The sequence below is a fragment of the Apium graveolens genome, chromosome 6 (assembly GCF_009905375.1).
Source record: "Apium graveolens cultivar Ventura chromosome 6, ASM990537v1, whole genome shotgun sequence".
Lineage (NCBI taxonomy): Eukaryota > Viridiplantae > Streptophyta > Magnoliopsida > Apiales > Apiaceae > Apium > Apium graveolens.
In genome coordinates this window covers 1352103-1371172 of record NC_133652.1, presented here as the reverse complement: position 1 = coordinate 1371172, position 19070 = coordinate 1352103, and the positions used below count along the sequence as shown (strand labels likewise).

Below are 19070 nucleotides of genomic sequence, written 5' to 3'. Positions count from 1 at the left end.
TTACTTATAAATTAATTTGCCCGTAGGGACAAATTAATATTTACTTAATACTTTTTTAATTTTAACGCAAAGGTCCTTACTTTTTGTACTTTCTTTTTGAAATCTAAAACCTTTACAAATTAAACAGAATCAAAATTTATCAACACATTATAAAATCCATTCATCATATTCAAAAATTTCCTCCTTATCACTACGAAAATATTAATGTATGGCTAAATATCCCAAACATGGGAAGTTAAAACATTTAAATAACTTCTGTAAGTACTTTAATTAAATGTGTTTTTGAAATATTTGATAATTCCCCAGTAAAACAATTCTGTATGAATATATTGATGAATTAATATTAGCATCGCGAAACTCCGTATATTTTTGTTTTGATAAGTTTCCACCAATATGCTAGGAACAATTTTCAGTACTATAAACCAATATTCCAATACAATGAGGCATTAGAAATCATTTTTTAAAAAAAACTTCAGAGATTATATATTTATGTGAATCATCAAAACAATGTTTTGGTATACATGTTACGCGAGGCATGATTTTCTAGTTAGAGATTTAATTTCGTGAAAAAAAACTATTCATTTCTTTAAAGAAGTCGGCCGTATTTAAAATTCTCATAATATTCGCTTAAGGAAAATAATTTACATTTATATTAAATGAATTATTGATAAAACTTTCACATCTTATAATAGGCCTGATATAATTTAAGAAAATTGAAGTAACCAAGTAAATACCCCTGAATGTGAAAATTTTATTTTTTACAAAATATTTTGAGGTCTATGCATAATAGTATTTAATTACATTTTGATACATAATCAGACTTAAGTACCTAAATAGGTATATAACTTAAATATTTTATAAACACAAATTCATTGTAAATTATGAAAATATCAAGATTTATTAACTCAATTCGAGTGGATCTGAATGCACACGAAATTTAATTTACTTAACATGTTTCTAAATTCGAAAGGACCTCAAAATTTGTATAATTATTATATGCTTAAGCACAAAATAATATATCCAATGCACATTAGTGTTTTGTCTAATATTTTGTCATTGATATGTAGTTTTGTCATTAATTAATTTTGAAGTTTTTGTTGTGATTCATTCTAACAAAATTCAATAGTATTGTTAAGATTGACAGTTTTATTTAAGAAAGGAAAATGCTAGAGTCACAGATTTGAGTATAAATATTTTCACAAAATCATATGTGGTAAGTTTTTATTGAAAGAGATCAATATATTCACACAAATAGCATAAATTAAATTATTCAATCTTATTCATCACGTCATTTTGTAATTTTTTCAGAGCTAATTTTATACATACAACACTAAACTTTAAACAAAATGGTGGCTCAAATTTGAAAATCTTAGCTACTATTATAAAATTTCTTCACACTAGATGTCTCTTCTATTAATCAATTTTTCAATAAAATTGAGATAAAAATTTTTGGATGAAATTTTGTTCATTATCTTGTTATCAAGGTTGAATAGTTATTCAAGGCAATATCTTTGAAATATTGATGTGTTCTGTTTTGATATTTTTGTGAGTCATGTTACATGATTTCGGTAATTTTTTTGAAAATGATTTATATGATATTTTGGGAGATATATAAGCCTTGCATAAAATCTCGCACAATGATGAAAATCATAAGAGCTCAGTTTTTACAACAAAAAATTGTTTATATGTTGGGGGTATTTGTTACTACAATTTACTGAGGGCTGAGAATGTAATGTTGTAGTTTTCATGAAAATTGCAAGGCCAAGTTTTGGTTATTGACATGTGGGGAAAGTTCATCCTCTAAGTAGTTTCAAAAGTTCTAGATATATTAGTTCAGAATTCAGATAAACTTGCACTCTGTCCCCCCTATCAACACACAAAGTTATAGCACAAGCGAGATCTATACACTAAAATAGGCAATCTGGCATATTGCGTTTTAATTGGAGACCTATAGACTAAACCAGGTAATCTGACATATCGCGTTTTTATTGGGTTACTTATCCTTTAAGTTATGACCTATACAGTTATATTATATATACTGAAGACAAACTATTATATAAAGATCCGACTAGCTTTCCGTAAAAAACTCAAGGTGTTAAAGAAAACTGTCAAACGAATGTTATGCAAAGAACAGAAACACAGTTACCCAGTTCCGCTAGACAGCAACATATTCCAACTTTGGTCCACTGCATCCTATGTATTTACACCCATGTTTAATCGTAATTTACTAAAGTTTAGTTGGGCAAAGTGAGAATCATCGTAGTACAAAGTCTTAATAAAATGTCTAAACCGAACTGAACCAACCCAACCTGTAATAAGACAAATTGGGTTGGGTTACAAATTAATTTTAATGGGTTGGGTTCAAAAATTATCAAACCATTTTTAATGGGTTGGGTTGATAAATCCTTCAAACCGGATCAACCCGACCCGACCCGTGTACACCCCTATTTCAAACCTGAAACAAATAATTGCCTATGCATCGCAGGACCGAGGGAAACTGTATATTTAATCACTTGTTATCATTGAATAAAAATATAATATACAACAAGTTATTTATAATAATTTAAATTAATTATACAAAAATTTATCACAATATTTATTAATAAACAAAACTCAATTTAAATCACATAATATATTTCCATGCAAATTGTGTTAAATTTATGATACCTAAAATTAGCTCATATGAGCGGTGTACTATAATGCCGCATGTTATTTTTAGCATTCTCCAATCTATACTATATTATAATAGACGAAACATTAAAAGTTTGTTAATTGGTTGGTCAATACTTGATGAAATTACTTAATTACCCTTATTTAATTATTTAATTCTAAATATTGGGTCGATAAACTTCAATTCTAATTGATATTGCATTCAATTTCCTCTATTACTTTACCAATTTCAATTCTATTTTGTATCGAACTCGATATCATTATAATTTATATTAAATTCAACTTTTTCTACCAATTTAAATTTTAATTCATATCGAGTTTTATATTATTCTAATTTATTACTTCGCACTAAATTAAATTTAAGCATCCTACATATAATTTTTAAGATTTAGTTGACATATAATATGACTCCGGTTAAGATAAAATAATAATACTATCAAGCCCTCTAAAAAATTATACTAATGAACTTGGATAAACAAAATGATATTTTTTACTTATACATGATAAAAAAATATATTATACAATTGATTCAGACTAACAGAAAATTTAAATAAAAATACAATTCGACCAACAAAAAATAAAATCATATATACTAATTATTCAATCTAAAACAAAATTATCTTATTGATCTAGACTTTAAGTAAAATTAAAAATAAACTAAAAATAATTAGTTTGATTTGGTCAGTGTATTGAGCATTGAGTTAAATAATGTAAACCACTGATACGAGATAAACCAAATTAATATTACACTAAGTATAATTCGTATCCTATTGATATGAACTAAAAAATCAAATTTTAATTAGAACATAATTATTATTTCTTTTAAAATACACATAGAATTATCAATAAAATTATATCGTTCAATCAGTAATATTGTATTTTTCAAATATCTTTTATAGAGTTATAGTTAATCGATTAAGTAATTGCTAAAATAATATTTTTTAAGGTCCCAATAAACATAATGGAGACATTATATTTTTATCCTCAATAAAATAATAATTTCGTTATAATAATATTTTTCCACTTAACAATCCTATCACTTTAAATAAGTTTAAATGTTCTAAAAAGTTATGAACATATACGTCAACTAATATAATTATCAAGAAATCATATCATTTAAAGTTTTAAATGAACAAAATTAAGAATTGAATTCAATATATATTTTTTAATAAATATATAATATTAAAAAAAATATGTGCGATCCGTGCATCGCACGGGTTTTAAGCTAGTATCAATTAATGCATAAAATAGTAGCTTTTCAAAAAAATATTATGAATAAAATAGTAAACTATTTTTTTGAAATACATAAATAGTAAACTACTATTTATACAGAAACACTTACAAACCTTATAAAATGATACATATTATATAAATTAAAATAAGAATATTTAAAATAATGTTTCACAATATGTATGTACTAAATTATCACACTATGCATGTTTTTATTCCAACTCTGTTTTATGAAGGATATTTAAATTGCAGTGTTCTATTTTAATACTATTTTAGCTTTACTTCGAAATTATCGAATCAATGCATTATTAGTGTTCTCTTGATGGAATTATCAACATGGAATCAAGGGTTGCAGGGGGAACAAATATTACTAGTACAAACGAAAATCGAGTCAAGTCTTGATACGACAAAGAGCAGATATATTGTACCGAAATCAATATTTATCTCGCAATATCCCTAAAACATGTTTAAAAAATTATAGAGACTTTTGAATAATTGATGATAATGGAAATAATGCATGAAAATTAGGGAAAGCGGGAACGAGAATTGGAATCACATGAGATAAGAACTATTTGGCATAACATAATGGTATTCATAATCTTTTAAAAGTTGTTTTAAATTTCTCTTAAGGTCAAACGTAGTAAATTTAAACTAATTTTTTGGACTATCGACTACTTGTATTTCTCACCTTTGGGTTATGTTCATCATTAATTTTTTGAACTTCTAGTTTTTTTGTTTATTTATATCATTTTCCCGTTGGGTTAAATATCAAAATTATAGCTTAATTTAACTGAGAGTCGTGTATCAAAAAATTCGTAACAGATATCGGGTACCAGTTGGTTAAGTAATCACTTTGATATATGTCTTTCGGTTTGCATATAAGATGTATTTATTTTCTTCCTCTCTCGGAGACTCTGTAGTAGATCTTGAATAATTAGGAGGTTCCTTTTTTTCTTCGTCTGTACCACCAACGAGTCGAAGAAGTTGTTTTTAGGTTCTTTGAGGTTAAAAGTTCGAATAAACGTGCTCATAAATTTTTTAGAATTTTTTATCGGGATCTTGAAATTTTATTTTACAGAGTTTGTCAAAAAGAAACAAAAAACCAGCAACAAATTCTTTTTCTAAAGAAAAACTTTAGTAAATTTCAAATCGGGGTAACATATGAGACTAAGATTTTGACTTGTAAAGTGGTCGAAATACCATCAACAAAACACCCCTTATATTAGTTTGAAGCTTATGTGCATTAGCCATATGCGCAACAAGTGCATGATCGTAATTCGTAAAAATCTGATCTCTCCTGACTTAATAAAAACAATCAAAATCTTAAATTTTGTATACCTCTTAGTAGATCTATTCCAGTATTAACTATCAAGCAGGAGTTCTGTCCCACAGTGGGAAAAAACATGCAGACTAATTTTTACAAAGAAAGATAGGACTGAATCACAAGGAAACGCCCTAGGAGTCTAGGACGCATCAGCTTACCCCATGGCATACTTCTGGGTCCAGCTCCTTGCAGTAGCCTCGTACTTGGTGCGGTCGTTCTTGTACATATTAGCAATTTCTGGCACCAAAGGGTCATCAGGGTTGGGATCCGTCAAAAGTGAACAAATGGAAAGTAACACCTGATGATGAGATGGAGATCAATTAATTTATAATTGATACGAAGGCTTTTGAAAGCAAAACATGTTCTTAGACACTGTTTCAAGAGGCACGTAATTGATGAATTCATTTTAAATGGTTTAATCAGCACAAATACCCATTTAACAAAGCTGAAAATTTATCGTCCTTGGTGTCATTAGTCATTATCAAACATCACAAGTGACGTTTTCTTTTTCAATAATTATCGTCTTTTGATACATATTCCTTTTTTTTAATTCCTTGACCTGCGCCATTCCCAAACCCTACTAAACTTTTTTAATGCAACCGGATAATAAAATGTGCATATTTCATGCTGACAATAAACCTTGTTTACACTATAGGAGGAATAAAACCAAGGCATATATTTAGAGATGGTTATTGGCTAGCAACATTGTAACACTAAAAAACAATCACCTTGGATATGGTTAGTGCAGGACTCCACTGCTCCTTCAAAATGTCAAGACAAATACTGCCATTGTTGTTGATATTTGGATGGAATACTTTAGTCCGGAACGCAACCTATGAAATGCCATTGCAGGTTAATTGCAAAAATATTAGGATAATGTCAATCATCAACCCATTTCGAGTTACATGGTAACACAAAAATAAAGTTAATCTTACAAGACCAGTACAAGCCAACAAGTTATACAGTTTCTAGTAAATAGTTAGTGCACTTTTCTTGACCAAATAATCCCACTTGCAAAACACAAACACCAAACTGAACAACATAATTAACCTCAAAACCGGCTACAAAGATAAATAATTAACCCAGTGTGGATTCCATATTATTATCGTTAATACTAAAATGTAAGTTCTTTGCCGAATAAAAGTTAAATAATTAACCCAGTGTGGATTCCATTTTATTATAGTTAACTAAAATGTAACTCACTTTGCTGAACAAAAGTTTCTACTCAATTTTAAGACTCAATGTATATTGTGAATTTATTTCTACTTCTATGACCTCAAAAAAAAATGTTAAAGTAAATTTTAAGTTTTGATAGGTAACCATAAGTTCATACCATTAATATATCATTATGCCATCCTGAACCAGCAACAAGTGGAAATATATATCCCTCTTATGTCAGGAAACAAATCTTAAAGCCATACAACATTCATATTTAAGAGCATATATACCTTGATTTGGGAGCAATAACATTGAGAGCTAGTGACATCCCTAAGCAGCATTAGAAGCTTAAAAACAATTTTTATAACAAAAGATACCTTTGGAGGCTTGAATGGATAATCTGGTGGAAAATGAATATTGATTAGAAAAACTCCTCCTGCATATGGACTGTCTGGAGGTCCCATTATCGTGGCTTGCCAATGAAACATGTCTTCAGCGGCGGGGCCTGTTTGTACAAAAAAACAATGGAACGCCATCATTGTTCCCCGGAAAATTGATGCATTCACCCAGTACTTAATCACTTTACCCAACAATAGATAAGATAATATATATGAAAAATTCCGAAACAAATTTATAGAACTTGATTTGCCAACATAAATATTAAAATTCGGGAGATTGAGGGGAGAGGGTGGTAATCTGGTAGAGGCATGGAAAAAATAGTCTAAAAATAGTGAAACTAAATTGCACATAAATGAGTGCCCAAGTAGAGCAATTGGTTTCGTACAGATATAGGAAACAGAGAACAGAAAGCCAAACTTGCAAGGTAATCAAACGAACTGATATATCCTTATACACTAATGATCTGTTTTAAAAATGTCTTTGAATCATAAAACTTTAAAGAGAAGATGCTGAACTTAAAAGGCAAACAGAAGAAACTTATAAATGGAAGAGAGGCAAAAACCGGAGTGCATCTCTTTTTCCCTTTTCTCTTCATTTCTCATTACTTGGATAAAGTAACATGGATAAATGAAGGGAAGCAGGCAGTGAAGCTGAAAAAGTACGAAAATACATATTAACAGCAACCAAAAATCTCATAATTAGGGAACTGGAAAGGAACCAAAAAACCAAATTAAGGCATACAAGGCTAAACTCCACCATAAAAAAATGAACATACTCGAACGAACCTTGCAATAATGTATTCTACTGTACTAATTATATCAAAAGGCGATGACAACACTTATTTAATTTAATGTTATCATTCTTCAGACAACAGGAGATCCAATAACATATGATATTAGCATAACTTTCTCAAGTCTGACTAACAATTTGATATTAGTAACTGAGTAAGAAGGCGAGGATAAGAAATCTGGAAAACAATGCACAACTTTTTAGTCCGGAATAACCTTATAAATCACGGTCTTTGGGCCATTACATGAAACTCTTTCAAGACTCAAGAATTAAATCCAGCAAGTAATGATTGTTTCTCCAAATAACGGGTGTAGACTGTAGTGCCCTGAGGTACATCCGAGGAAAACTCAACACTGCCAATCTGCATCTCAAGATTTCTGTATGTTTCAAATTGAGCCTTTCATTTCTCTCCTAAAAAATTTCTTTTGCACCCGTGCTCCTGAGATAGCGAGTTAACTTTGCGCGGAAATACCAAGTATTCCTCAAGTATGCATAAAACGTAATTACTCTAATTGCATTAGAGGTATATTAATCGTAGTCATCGACAGTGTAAACTCAACTCGTGAGAACCGCTCTTTAGGTCTGCCTCAAACTTCACGAAGTTTCTCTCACTCCTCAGCATTATCACTCCTCAGCATTATCTATTTTTAATTACTACTCCCTCTGTTTTTTTATATGTCGTTGACTTTCTTGCACACAATTTTAAGTCCTTTGACCGCATAGATAAAATAATATTTTTTAAAATTTTCTTTTTGTAAATTAAAGTTTTAGTTATATATTTTTATTCAAAAAAAGAAAAAATTAACAATTATTATTCTAACTATGCGGTCAAAGCACTTAGAAGTGTGTGCACAAAAATCAAACGTCATGTAAAAAAACATAGGGAGTAGTAATTAGTTAGATATCCAGCTTTCACTAATTTTAATATTTTGCAAGTCTAATGCTTTTCTCACTAAACTCGAAAATATGACTACTGTTCAACAGTCCAGGAAACCGAGTAACCAAACCTACGCAAATAAATCACTCTATTACTTTTCATTATCGAAATTTCAGTTCTTCCACGCAAATTCACTATACAGTATATATGATCAGACAATTATATAAATGTCGAAAAATCGAGAAGCGTGAACAACGCAAAGCTGAAAGAAAGCAAAAAAACAAACAGATTCTCTAGATACATACACACACACACAGAGACATGTATGAGAATAGATTGTCTATACCAGCGCTACAAGAGACAGGTGGATCCCTTTGGAGATCCTTAAGCTCCTTTAAAATACGTTTAGAAGCCATTAATAGTATCAATTGTTGAAATCAGCGAGAGCGAAACTGTAATAATAACAACAGATTAAAAGATTAATAAAAAATGAGTAAGTTAAATAACCAAAAGAGTGAAACTGTAGGCGAAGGGAGGGTTTGGGAGAGACCTGAGAGAGAGGGAGAGAGACTGAGAGAGAGAGCGAGGGAGAGAGACGCTGATTTTTTCTGAATAAATTTGGGAATCTAGGATTTTGTTTTTTTCCTATTATTAATAAGTTTTCTGGGATACTAATATATTAAAAAATATTTACTTTTAATTTACGGGTTTTTTGAAAAATATCAAGGTCAAAAATATTTTTGCAAAAATACTGTGATTTTTAAAAAAGTTTGTAAAAATAACTTTTATTGGAAATAATAATAATTTTTAAAATTATATTATAAGAATACGGTTTTCTGCAACTCGATTCAAGTAGATGCAATTTTAGACGAGATTCTTCAATTTCATGCAACCTCGCACAATTTCAACTGTAACAGAGAAAAACTCGATTCAAATTCAAATAGTTGTATGTGTGCCTGATTTTGGTTAATTCTGTATTTTTGTAAAAAAAAATATTAGAAAATAGGATAATAGCAAGAAAATTAAAAAAAGTTAGTATTTTTGATAATTTCTCTGAATTTTATTTTTCCCTAAGATTGGAAGATCAATATCGAACTTAATTATTTATCACATTTCGTTTTTTTTTACAAATTCGTCTTTTGAATATTTACTTTGAAATTTTCTTGACGTGTATAAGATTTTTTTAATGCTAATTGACATGTGAATTTATGAAGGCAAGTGATATCAGAAAATAATTTTAAAATATTTAAGAAAATGTAAACACAACTCTTGCATTTATAAAAATACCCATATTATAAGGTTGTTTTTTTTAAACTCAGACATGTCTGTTTTTTTTAACCTCAGACATGTCTCCTGAGATTATTTTTAGGCCCAGCCATCCTTTCGAGGATTTACGTCTTTTTTATTGGTTTCACCGTGCCTAATTATTCCACTACAAAATACAAGGAGATCACCTTTGTTAAACAGCAAAATGAGTTGGTAATAACCAGATATAAGATCCGAATCACAGAAATAATAGTGAATATCAAATTTGTTTCCTATTGTCTGAGGAGTCATAAGTGTACAAGTAACTGCATATGCTCATGAAAAAATTAATCTGATCAAGTCAAATTTTATTCTCGCACAAGCTCGATTTTCTAAACAATTCTATTGCATTTGTACTAGCAAACTTGAAAGACTAAAACGGAGATCGGAGAGTCATATTCTTAATTTTCTTAGCTAGCTCAGGTCAGTATGCACATTCCTCTCCGGTCCAAACTCTCTACCGAGTTGAAGCGACATTCTCTCTTTTCTTGGGCTCCGTTTTAGCGTAAACACCCTGCAGAAAAAATGCAGTATTATGATACAAGTATGAAACTTCATTCGACCTTGTAAGATTACACTACAGGCACTTGAGTTATAACTTGTAAGACGCAGTATAGCAGGGGGAGAACATTAAGTCTTCACAAAAATCTAAAATAACATTTGCCTGGGACTGGTAGGAGACCCAGTCAGAACTTTATGGTATAAATTTTTTGATGAGAAATCTTGAGGACTATATGCGGCGAGTCATGAGTGTACTTAAAAGAAATTACTTAATTTACCAATTAAACGATCAAACTAAAATGGGGACCCAAGAATATTGGTAACCAATTAAGCTACACTCACCACAGAGATCTTCAACTCTTTTAACAAATATTTCAAAACAGTGTTATTAAAAGCGCGCATATGCGAGCATATGCGCTCTCGCATATGCGAGCATATGCGCTCTCGCATATGCGAGATGCGATGCGAGGCTAAAGCGTTTCGCTTTGGTTATGCGATGCAACTTCACTCAAGCGCGCGTTTCTGTTGTTGGAAGCGTATATGGGCTTGGGCTTAATATAGATCAAATTGATATGACTCAAACACACACTGTATATCTTTGATATTGAAACAAACACCAAATTTATTTTAAATCTCACAACCACAAAGCTACAGCTTGACACAAGGCTACGGCCTTATTTCTTTCTCTCTGTTGCTTTACAAACTCACTTCTGTGTATACTATTACATTCAGAGAGGACCAGCCTATTTATAGGCTTCATATATGCATGCATTACATCAGGGCTTACATCACTACTATTTATTACTACATAGACTTTTACCAGCCTACAATACTGACTAACTTAACATGCAGCCTACCATATTTTACGTATCTATAATTATTGCCAGCCTTCAGACCTTATCTTGACAACCCAGCCTTCTAATCTTGAACAACTGTTATATGCTACGCATTTCAAGGGAGACTTCATCACATCTCTTGTATGAATTCTTGACCATGCATGCAGGTTGCCTACCATAATATATGCTTCTCTGTTGCTGGATATATAGCTGGTGCCTGGTGTAGTGTCAACCTTGAATACTATCACCATAATTTATTACACACGCCACCTTGCATGTATTGGTAATCTAGTGCCCACCATATTTTTAGGAATTAACTTCTGGTTGCTGCTCTTATTTTCTTTCCTTCATATTACTACATCTATAACCCAGCTGTATGTTATTTATTTCAAATTATGGAAGAGTTTGAATTCTAACACTCCCCCTCAAACTCGACTTTGCATTCCGAGCTTCATCTTCATTTTGTGAAATACTTCCGGCTTCAATGGCTTCGTAAATATATCCGCTAAATTTTCTTCAGTCCTGCAGTGCACCAATTCCACAATTTTGTCGTTCACCTGTTCTCGAATAAAATGATATTTAATATTGATGTGCTTGCTTCGACTGTGTGACACTGGATTTTTCGCTAGAGAAATAGCAGATTTATTATCCACGTAAATAGTAACCGGATCTTCCTTGCCAAGTTTTAACTCTCCCAATATGTAGCCTAGCCACATAGCTTGACACGCGCATGCTGCTGCTGCGATGTATTCCGCCTCACATGTTGAGAGAGCAACTGTTTGCTGCTTCTTTGATGACCACGAAAATATCGCCGAACCGATATGAAAAGCATATCCAGAAGTGCTTTTCCCGTCATCCAAATCACCACCATAATCACTATCTGAGTAACCAACTAATTTTGAATCCTGAGAGTGTGTATAAAATAGACCATGATCGAGTGTTCCTTTTATGTACCTCAAAATTCTTTTGGCTGCCATGAAGTGATCTTGTTTCGGCTTCTCCATGTACCTACTAACTAGTCCAACCCCATACATGATATCTGGACGAGTAAAAGTTAGGTACCTCAGACTTCCAACCAGACTTTTGAACAACGTCGGATTTACCGACTTCCTTGTTGAATCAATTCTGAGCTTTATGCTTGCTTCTGCTGGTGTGCTCACCGGCTTGCATTCCTCCATTCTGAATTTCTTTAAAATCTGCTCAGCATACTTTTTCTGCGACATAAAGATCCCATCTTTGCTTTGCTTGACTTCGACTCCAAGAAAGTAAGACATTTGACCAATATCTGTCATCTCAAATTCGTTAGTCATAACTTTCTTAAAATCATCAAACATACCAAGGTTGTTTCCAGTAAAAATCATGTCATCCACGTATAAGCACACGATCATAATATCTCCCCCTGAATTTGTTTTCGTGTAAAGTGCATGCTCGTAGGGACTCTTCACAAAACCATTTTTTCTGGAAATATTCATCAACCCTTGTGTTCCATGCTCGCGGAGCTTGCTTCAAACCATACAGTGCTTTCTTTAGTCGGTAGACTTTATCTTCCTTGCCTTTCTGAACATATCCCGGTGGTTGCTCGATATAGACTTCTTCTTCAAGATAACCATTCAAGAATGCTGACTTCACATCCATCTGATATATCTTCCACTGATTCTGAGCTGCGATTGCTGTAAGAAGTCTTATGGTATCAACTCTTGCAACCGGAGCAAATACCTCATCATAGTCAATCCCATATCTCTGCTTGTAGCCTTTAGCCACCAACCTTGCCTTGTGCTTTTCCACTTCACCGTCTTGGTTGGTCTTTGTCTTGTAGACCCATTTGACACCAATTGCTTTGTGTTCTTCTGGAAGAGTTGTGAGCTCCCAAGTATCATTCTTCTTGATTGCACCAATTTCTTCATCCATTGCTTTATTCCATTTGCTTTCTTCAGAAGCTTCTTCAAATGTAACGGGATCACACTCAGCCATTAAGCAAAACAATGAATAATCAAAGGTAGTTTGTACCGGACTTGTTGCATCATAGATATCATTTAGACTCCGCATTTTTCTTGGTGCTCCCCCTGAACTGTTGCTATTGCTGCTTCCTGAACTCGATGGTGTCGAGGCAGGAGTTTGTTGGTTTGGACTTTGTGAAGGAGTTGGATCATTATTTCCATCATCTTGAACATTGGTGTCATCACCGTCATCATCTTCATCCTGAAAAAACAAACCAGCAACTTTTCTTTCTTCCTCGCTCCATCTCCAGTAATCTGATTCGTCAAACTCAACATCTCGAGAAATGATTAATTTCTTCGTGAGGGGATTGTAGAGTCTGTACGCCTTGCTTCTTTTGTCATATCCGGTAAAGATGCACTTCTCGCCTTTATCATCCAGCTTCTTCCTTTTCTGATCTGGAACATGTGCATATGCAATGCACCCAAAAATTCTGAGATGTCCAACAGATGGTTTGCTACCACTCCATGCTTCATTTGGAGTTTTGTTTCTGACACTTTTAGTTGGACAACGATTCAACAAATAAACTGCACATAGAACGGCTTCAGCCCAGAAAGTTCTCGGCATATGCTTTGCTTTGACCATGCTCCTTGCCATGTCAAGAATAGTGCGATTCTTTCTTTCTGCAACACCATTTTGTTGAGGAGTGTATGCCGTTGTTAGCTGATGATTAATTCCATGTGCTCGACAGAAACTTCTAAAGAGATTTGAGGTATACTCTCCTCCTCTGTCTGATCGAAGTGTCTTCAAATAATGACCACTTTGTTTCTCCGCCAACGCTTTGAACTCCTTGAATTTATCAAGAGCTTCTGACTTTTCTTTCAGGATATACACCCAACTTTTTCTGCTAAAATCATCAATAAATGTTAGGTAATACCTGTTACCTCCAAGTGACGGAATATCAAATGGACCAGCAATATCTGTATGAACAATCTCCAGTGGCCTCCTGGCTCTCCATGATTTTCCAACGGGAAAACTTTGTCTGTGTTGCTTCCCCTTAACACATGCTTCACACAAATTTTCTGGTTCATTTATTTCTGGCAAACCGTCCACCATCTTTGTTTTTGACAATAATTTCAAGCCAGAAAATCCAAGATGACCGAATCTTAAATGCCACAACCACGAGTCATTTTTAATGACCGACTTTAAACACTTCTGCGCCTTCGTCTGCATATCAAGTGTAAACAAACGATTCTTTGACATCTCCACATCTGCAATTAATTCTCGATCCTGATTCCTGATGACGAGAGAATTATCCTGCATCTGTATATAATATCCTTTCTCCACAAGTTGGCCAAGACTGATGATGTTACTTTTCAAAGCAGGTATATGGTAAACATCATTAATAAACTTTTTCTCACCAGTCTTCAATACAATCGTAATTGTACCTTTGCCTTTGACTGGAATCTTCGATGAATCACCAAACGTAACTTCTCCGCGGATGGTCTCGTCTATCTCCGTAAATAAATCCTTGTGGCCTGTCATGTGGTTGCTCGCACCAGAGTCAAGATACCAAACATTTTTCTTGCTCTCCTCGTCTCCTTTATAAGTGAGGAACATAGCAGTGCCAACATCTTTATCTTCTTTTGCTGCTGCAAAATGACTTCTTTCTTCCACTTTCGGTGATCTACATTCATAACTGAAATGGCCAAATTTATTGCAATTATAGCACTGAAATTGAGACTTGTCACCTCGTTGAAATCCTCCTCGTCCTCGACCTCTAAAATTCTGACCACGTCCAGATGGACGATAACCTTCAGTGTTCTGGCTTCTGTTGAAGGACTGTCTTCCACGTCCTCTTCCACCACGGTAGCCACCTCTAAAGCCACCTCTTCCACGACCAGAACTGCTACTGCTTGAACTTTCACCAATGGACACCTTACTTTGCAATGCCTTTTCTAAATGGCTTGTATCATCATACTGGTTCATCCGCTGCTCATGGGCTTGAAGTGAACCAACTAGCTCATCAATAGAAATTATGGACAAATCTTTTGACTCCTCGATAGAAGTAACGACATAGTCAAATTTTCTTGTCAATGAGCGGAGTAATTTTTCCATGACCCGAACATCATCGAGACTTTCTCCGTTTCTCTTCATCTCATTTGTCATCATTTTCAAACGCGTAACATATTCACCAATATTTTCTGAGGTCTTCATTTTTATATTTTCGAACTCCCCGCGTAGAACTTGGAGCCGCACCTTTTTTACTTTCTCCACGCCTTGGAATGATTTCTGCAAAATCTCCCACGCATCTTTTGCTGTTTTTGCTTCTGAAATTTTTTCAAAGGTAGATTCATCAACACCTTGAAAAATTGTGTACAACGCCTTTTTGTCCTTTTTACGGGACTCCTTTAACGCCATCTTCTCGGCATTTGGAAGTGCTGCTTCAGCGGTTGCATCTGCGGGCTCGTTAAACCCTTTTTCGACAATATCCCAATTGTCGTAGGAACCGAGTAACACCTTCATTTGGATACTCCAATTCCCGTAATTTGTGGACGTCAATTTTGGAATATTTGGTTGCACCATATTCGCCATTTTCTTGAACGGAACGCTGGCTCGGATACCACTTGTTGGAAGCGTATATGGGCTTGGGCTTAATATAGATCAAATTGATATGACTCAAACACACACTGTATATCTTTGATATTGAAACAAACACCAAGTTTATTTTAAATCTCACAACCACAAAGTTACAGCTTGACACAAGGCTACAGCCTTATTTCTTTCTCTCTGTTGCTTTACAAACTCACTTCTGTGTATACTATTACATTCAGAGAGGACCAGCCTATTTATAGGCTTCATATATGCATGCATTACATCAGGGCTTACATCACTACTATTTATTACTACATAGACTTTTACCAGCCTACAATACTGACTAACTTAACATGCAGCCTACCATATTTTACGTATCTATAATTATTGCCAGCCTTCAGACCTTATCTTGACAACCCAGCCTTCTAATCTTGAACAACTGTTATATGCTACGCATTTCAAGGGAGACTTCATCACATCTCTTGTATGAATTCTTGACCATGCATGCAGGTTGCCTACCATAATATATGCTTCTCTGTTGCTGGATATATAGCTGGTGCCTGGTGTAGTGTCAACCTTGAATACTATCACCATAATTTATTACACACGCCACCTTGCATGTATTGGTAATCTAGTGCCCACCATATTTTTAGGAATTAACTTCTGGTTGCTGCTCTTATTTTCTTTCCTTCATATTACTACATCTATAACCCAGCTGTATGTTATTTATTTCAAATTATGGAAGAGTTTGAATTCTAACATCTGTGCGCTTTGAGCGCTTAAGCGATGTGCAAGAAGCACAGAAAAACCGCGCTTTTTCATTTTTTGTTGACTGTGCGGTTGGCTGGAATGTTGCCCAGGTAATTTTTAAGGAAACAAGTCATAACAAAGCCCTAAAACCTAAGTTAGTCAACAGATACACAAACGATACGAAACATACATACATACAAACAGATATATAAACACTCGAAATATACAAGGCAGGCAATTGAACGAGAACGATGTTAGAATAGTCCAGATGAAGATTTCGAAAATCTTCAAAAAGAGCCTGGAGATGATTTTCAGTTATGTCAAGTTGTCAACTCCTGAGAAGACCAGAACCATTCAGGGCTTGTAGTTGATTCTCTATCTATATTTTGCTGCTATGAATTCATATTTGTGCCTTAAATTTGAATCTGGTGATCACTAACATGATTTATGACCATTTAGTTGGCCTATAACATGTTAAATTTATTTTAATGCATTTTTTTAAACTGTTGCGCTCTTTTTAAAAAAGCGCGCTTATCGCGTTGCGCTTATGCTCTAGGAGGCCTTTGCGCTTCAGTGCACATATCGCGTTTAATAACACTGTTTCAAAATGAGGGTCAATTATGTGAATGTATAATGTATTCACAACATACGTTACATTGCTAAATTAAAAGGTCAGGTAAATTTCTAATAACTAGGTTGAGAATTGTTGTTCAACCCCAGTAAACAATGAGGCACCAAGAACACTAAAAACAAAAATGATACGAAAAGGCCAAAATTTACTGGTTAAGATTGTTATTTAAATCACCTTGAATACTCCTGCTGTTCACTCGACAATCAGACAATGAATGCTTCAATTTAGGCCTAAAACATGGGTTCTTTTAATATCGAGTCCAATGCTTGGACACGTCTTGACCACCTCCTACCGAGTTGTTATAGGATTATAATATAAGGTAGGAGCAGAAAGACAAATAAAAAGCTTAGTAACTGACTAGAAAATAAAGGCATATAGAGCTCTTGGGCTGCAAAATCTTGTATCCGAACATGATCAGGCAGATAAACCTCATAGTTACGAAGCCAATCACATTAAGAAAAACCAGTTCTATGATTCATAATCAGGGAACCAATCCACAATTGAACTCTCTTTCCTGTCCATCCATTACAATATTTCTTATTTTGATCCGCTGAACTCAAATACAAAACACATCACAGAAGCAGAACATCTTCTGTGGCAACTTAGAATCAAACCTCTTAAAAAAGAGTTTTAGAAACAGAAAGTCAAAGCAAGGGCCGAGTTTATTGTATATCATTTCTTATCCATTACGACATTCCTCGAGTTTAGTTATCATTATCCATTACGACATTCCTCCAGCTTAGTTATCATTAACCAGAAGTCTACGTATCATTAACTACTTGACTCTTAACTCTGGCATATCAATAAATATAAATACGCAACATTCCTCATAAACTTTATAAATTTCGGCATCAATATAACAATTCATCCTCTATCACGAACAATTACACTGCACATCAAATCCGAAAAATATACCTAGCACATAGGGGACAATTAAATTGTAAAAACCAATCAACTGAATGAAATTGTCCTAATGAATTTCAAATTGTAAAAAACCTATCAACCAAATGAAATTGTTTTAATTATATATTTTTTATTTTTTGAATTTAATGAAATTGTTTAACTCCAACATAACTAACAACTATATGCATTAAAAACATGCAAACTGTATCAATTGTGTAAATTCAAATACCTAGACATAAAAAAATCAAACAATTATATAACAAACTCATACTCCCTCCGTCCCGGTCTGATTTTTTACAGAGTCAAATTGATATAGCGTTGACAAAAAATTTCACATAATATCATATCGAAAATACTTATAAAATTTATATCATTCGAAAGTATGTTTAATCTTTTATATGTATATTTTAATTTTTCAAAATAATGAAAAAATGAGTTTTTATTTACGGTTAAAATTAAGTCAATTTGACTATCAAAAATCAAATAACACAGATAAATTGGGACGAGGGACTATTTGCTTAAAATTAAATGATTAAAAACACGTACAGATCGAAAGAAAAGGAGATCGGCGACAATGATAGAGACGGCGGCTCCACCGGTAAAAGCCATCGTTCCGGTTAACAAACTCCATTTCCGGTATATCATCCTTACTTTTTGTTTGCCACAATTTTAATAGTATCGATATTTACTGCTGTAATTTTTAAAGTTAGGTACGTACAAATTTTGTATTCAGTATTTTAATGACTGGGCCTGCTGTAACTCGCTGGTTGGGCTTATTTAAAATTGAGATAAGCCTTTGCCAAAAATTTTAATATAGGGTCTGTTCGGCAATATACTTATAAGTCATTTATGCCTTATAAGCCCGTAATAGTTTATCGACGAGTATTTGTCGACCCAACTTATAACCCAACTTATAAGCTGAATTTACAACTTATAAGGTGGTAAGTTGAAAGTTGGCCGTGACGTACTTTTTTTTAACTTATTTTCAATTTTTCACTTTTTTCTAAAGTTTTGATTTTAAAATATAAATTTTTAAATATTTTCTAATTTAAGATTCATGAACTAAGATAATTGTATTTAATAATTATTTGTTTTAATTCATTTAAGTAAAAAAACTTCTGACTTATAAGTAAATTTATCCAAACACTTATAGAACTTATAAGTATT

The 19070-nt window shown here is 33.1% G+C and overlaps 1 protein-coding gene and 1 long non-coding RNA gene across 3 annotated transcripts; both read right to left on the bottom strand.

Moving 5' to 3' along the window:
- Window positions 1–5173: 5173 nt before the first annotated feature.
- LOC141668060 (ubiquitin-conjugating enzyme E2-17 kDa-like) lies at window positions 5174–9084 on the bottom strand. 2 transcript variants are annotated; one of them, XM_074474748.1, is made up of 5 exons: window positions 8998–9084; window positions 8794–8899; window positions 6760–6887; window positions 5953–6057; window positions 5174–5522 (listed from the first exon to the last, which is right to left on the bottom strand). In XM_074474748.1, exons 2-5 carry the CDS (start codon window positions 8861–8863, stop codon window positions 5379–5381), a joined length of 447 nt encoding a protein of 148 aa, XP_074330849.1. In that variant the 5' UTR covers window positions 8864–8899; window positions 8998–9084; the 3' UTR covers window positions 5174–5378. The 2 variants fall into 2 exon arrangements, with proteins under 2 accessions (XP_074330849.1, XP_074330850.1); XM_074474749.1 differs by lacking the exon at window positions 8998–9084 and adding an exon at window positions 7786–8577.
- An 876-nt stretch (window positions 9085–9960) lies between these two features.
- On the bottom strand, window positions 9961–18618 carry LOC141668850 (uncharacterized). Its single transcript, XR_012553239.1, has 2 exons — window positions 18450–18618; window positions 9961–10266 (listed from the first exon to the last, which is right to left on the bottom strand). It is a non-coding gene; the product is annotated as an uncharacterized LOC141668850 (long non-coding RNA).
- Between the last annotated feature and the right edge of the window lie 452 nt (window positions 18619–19070).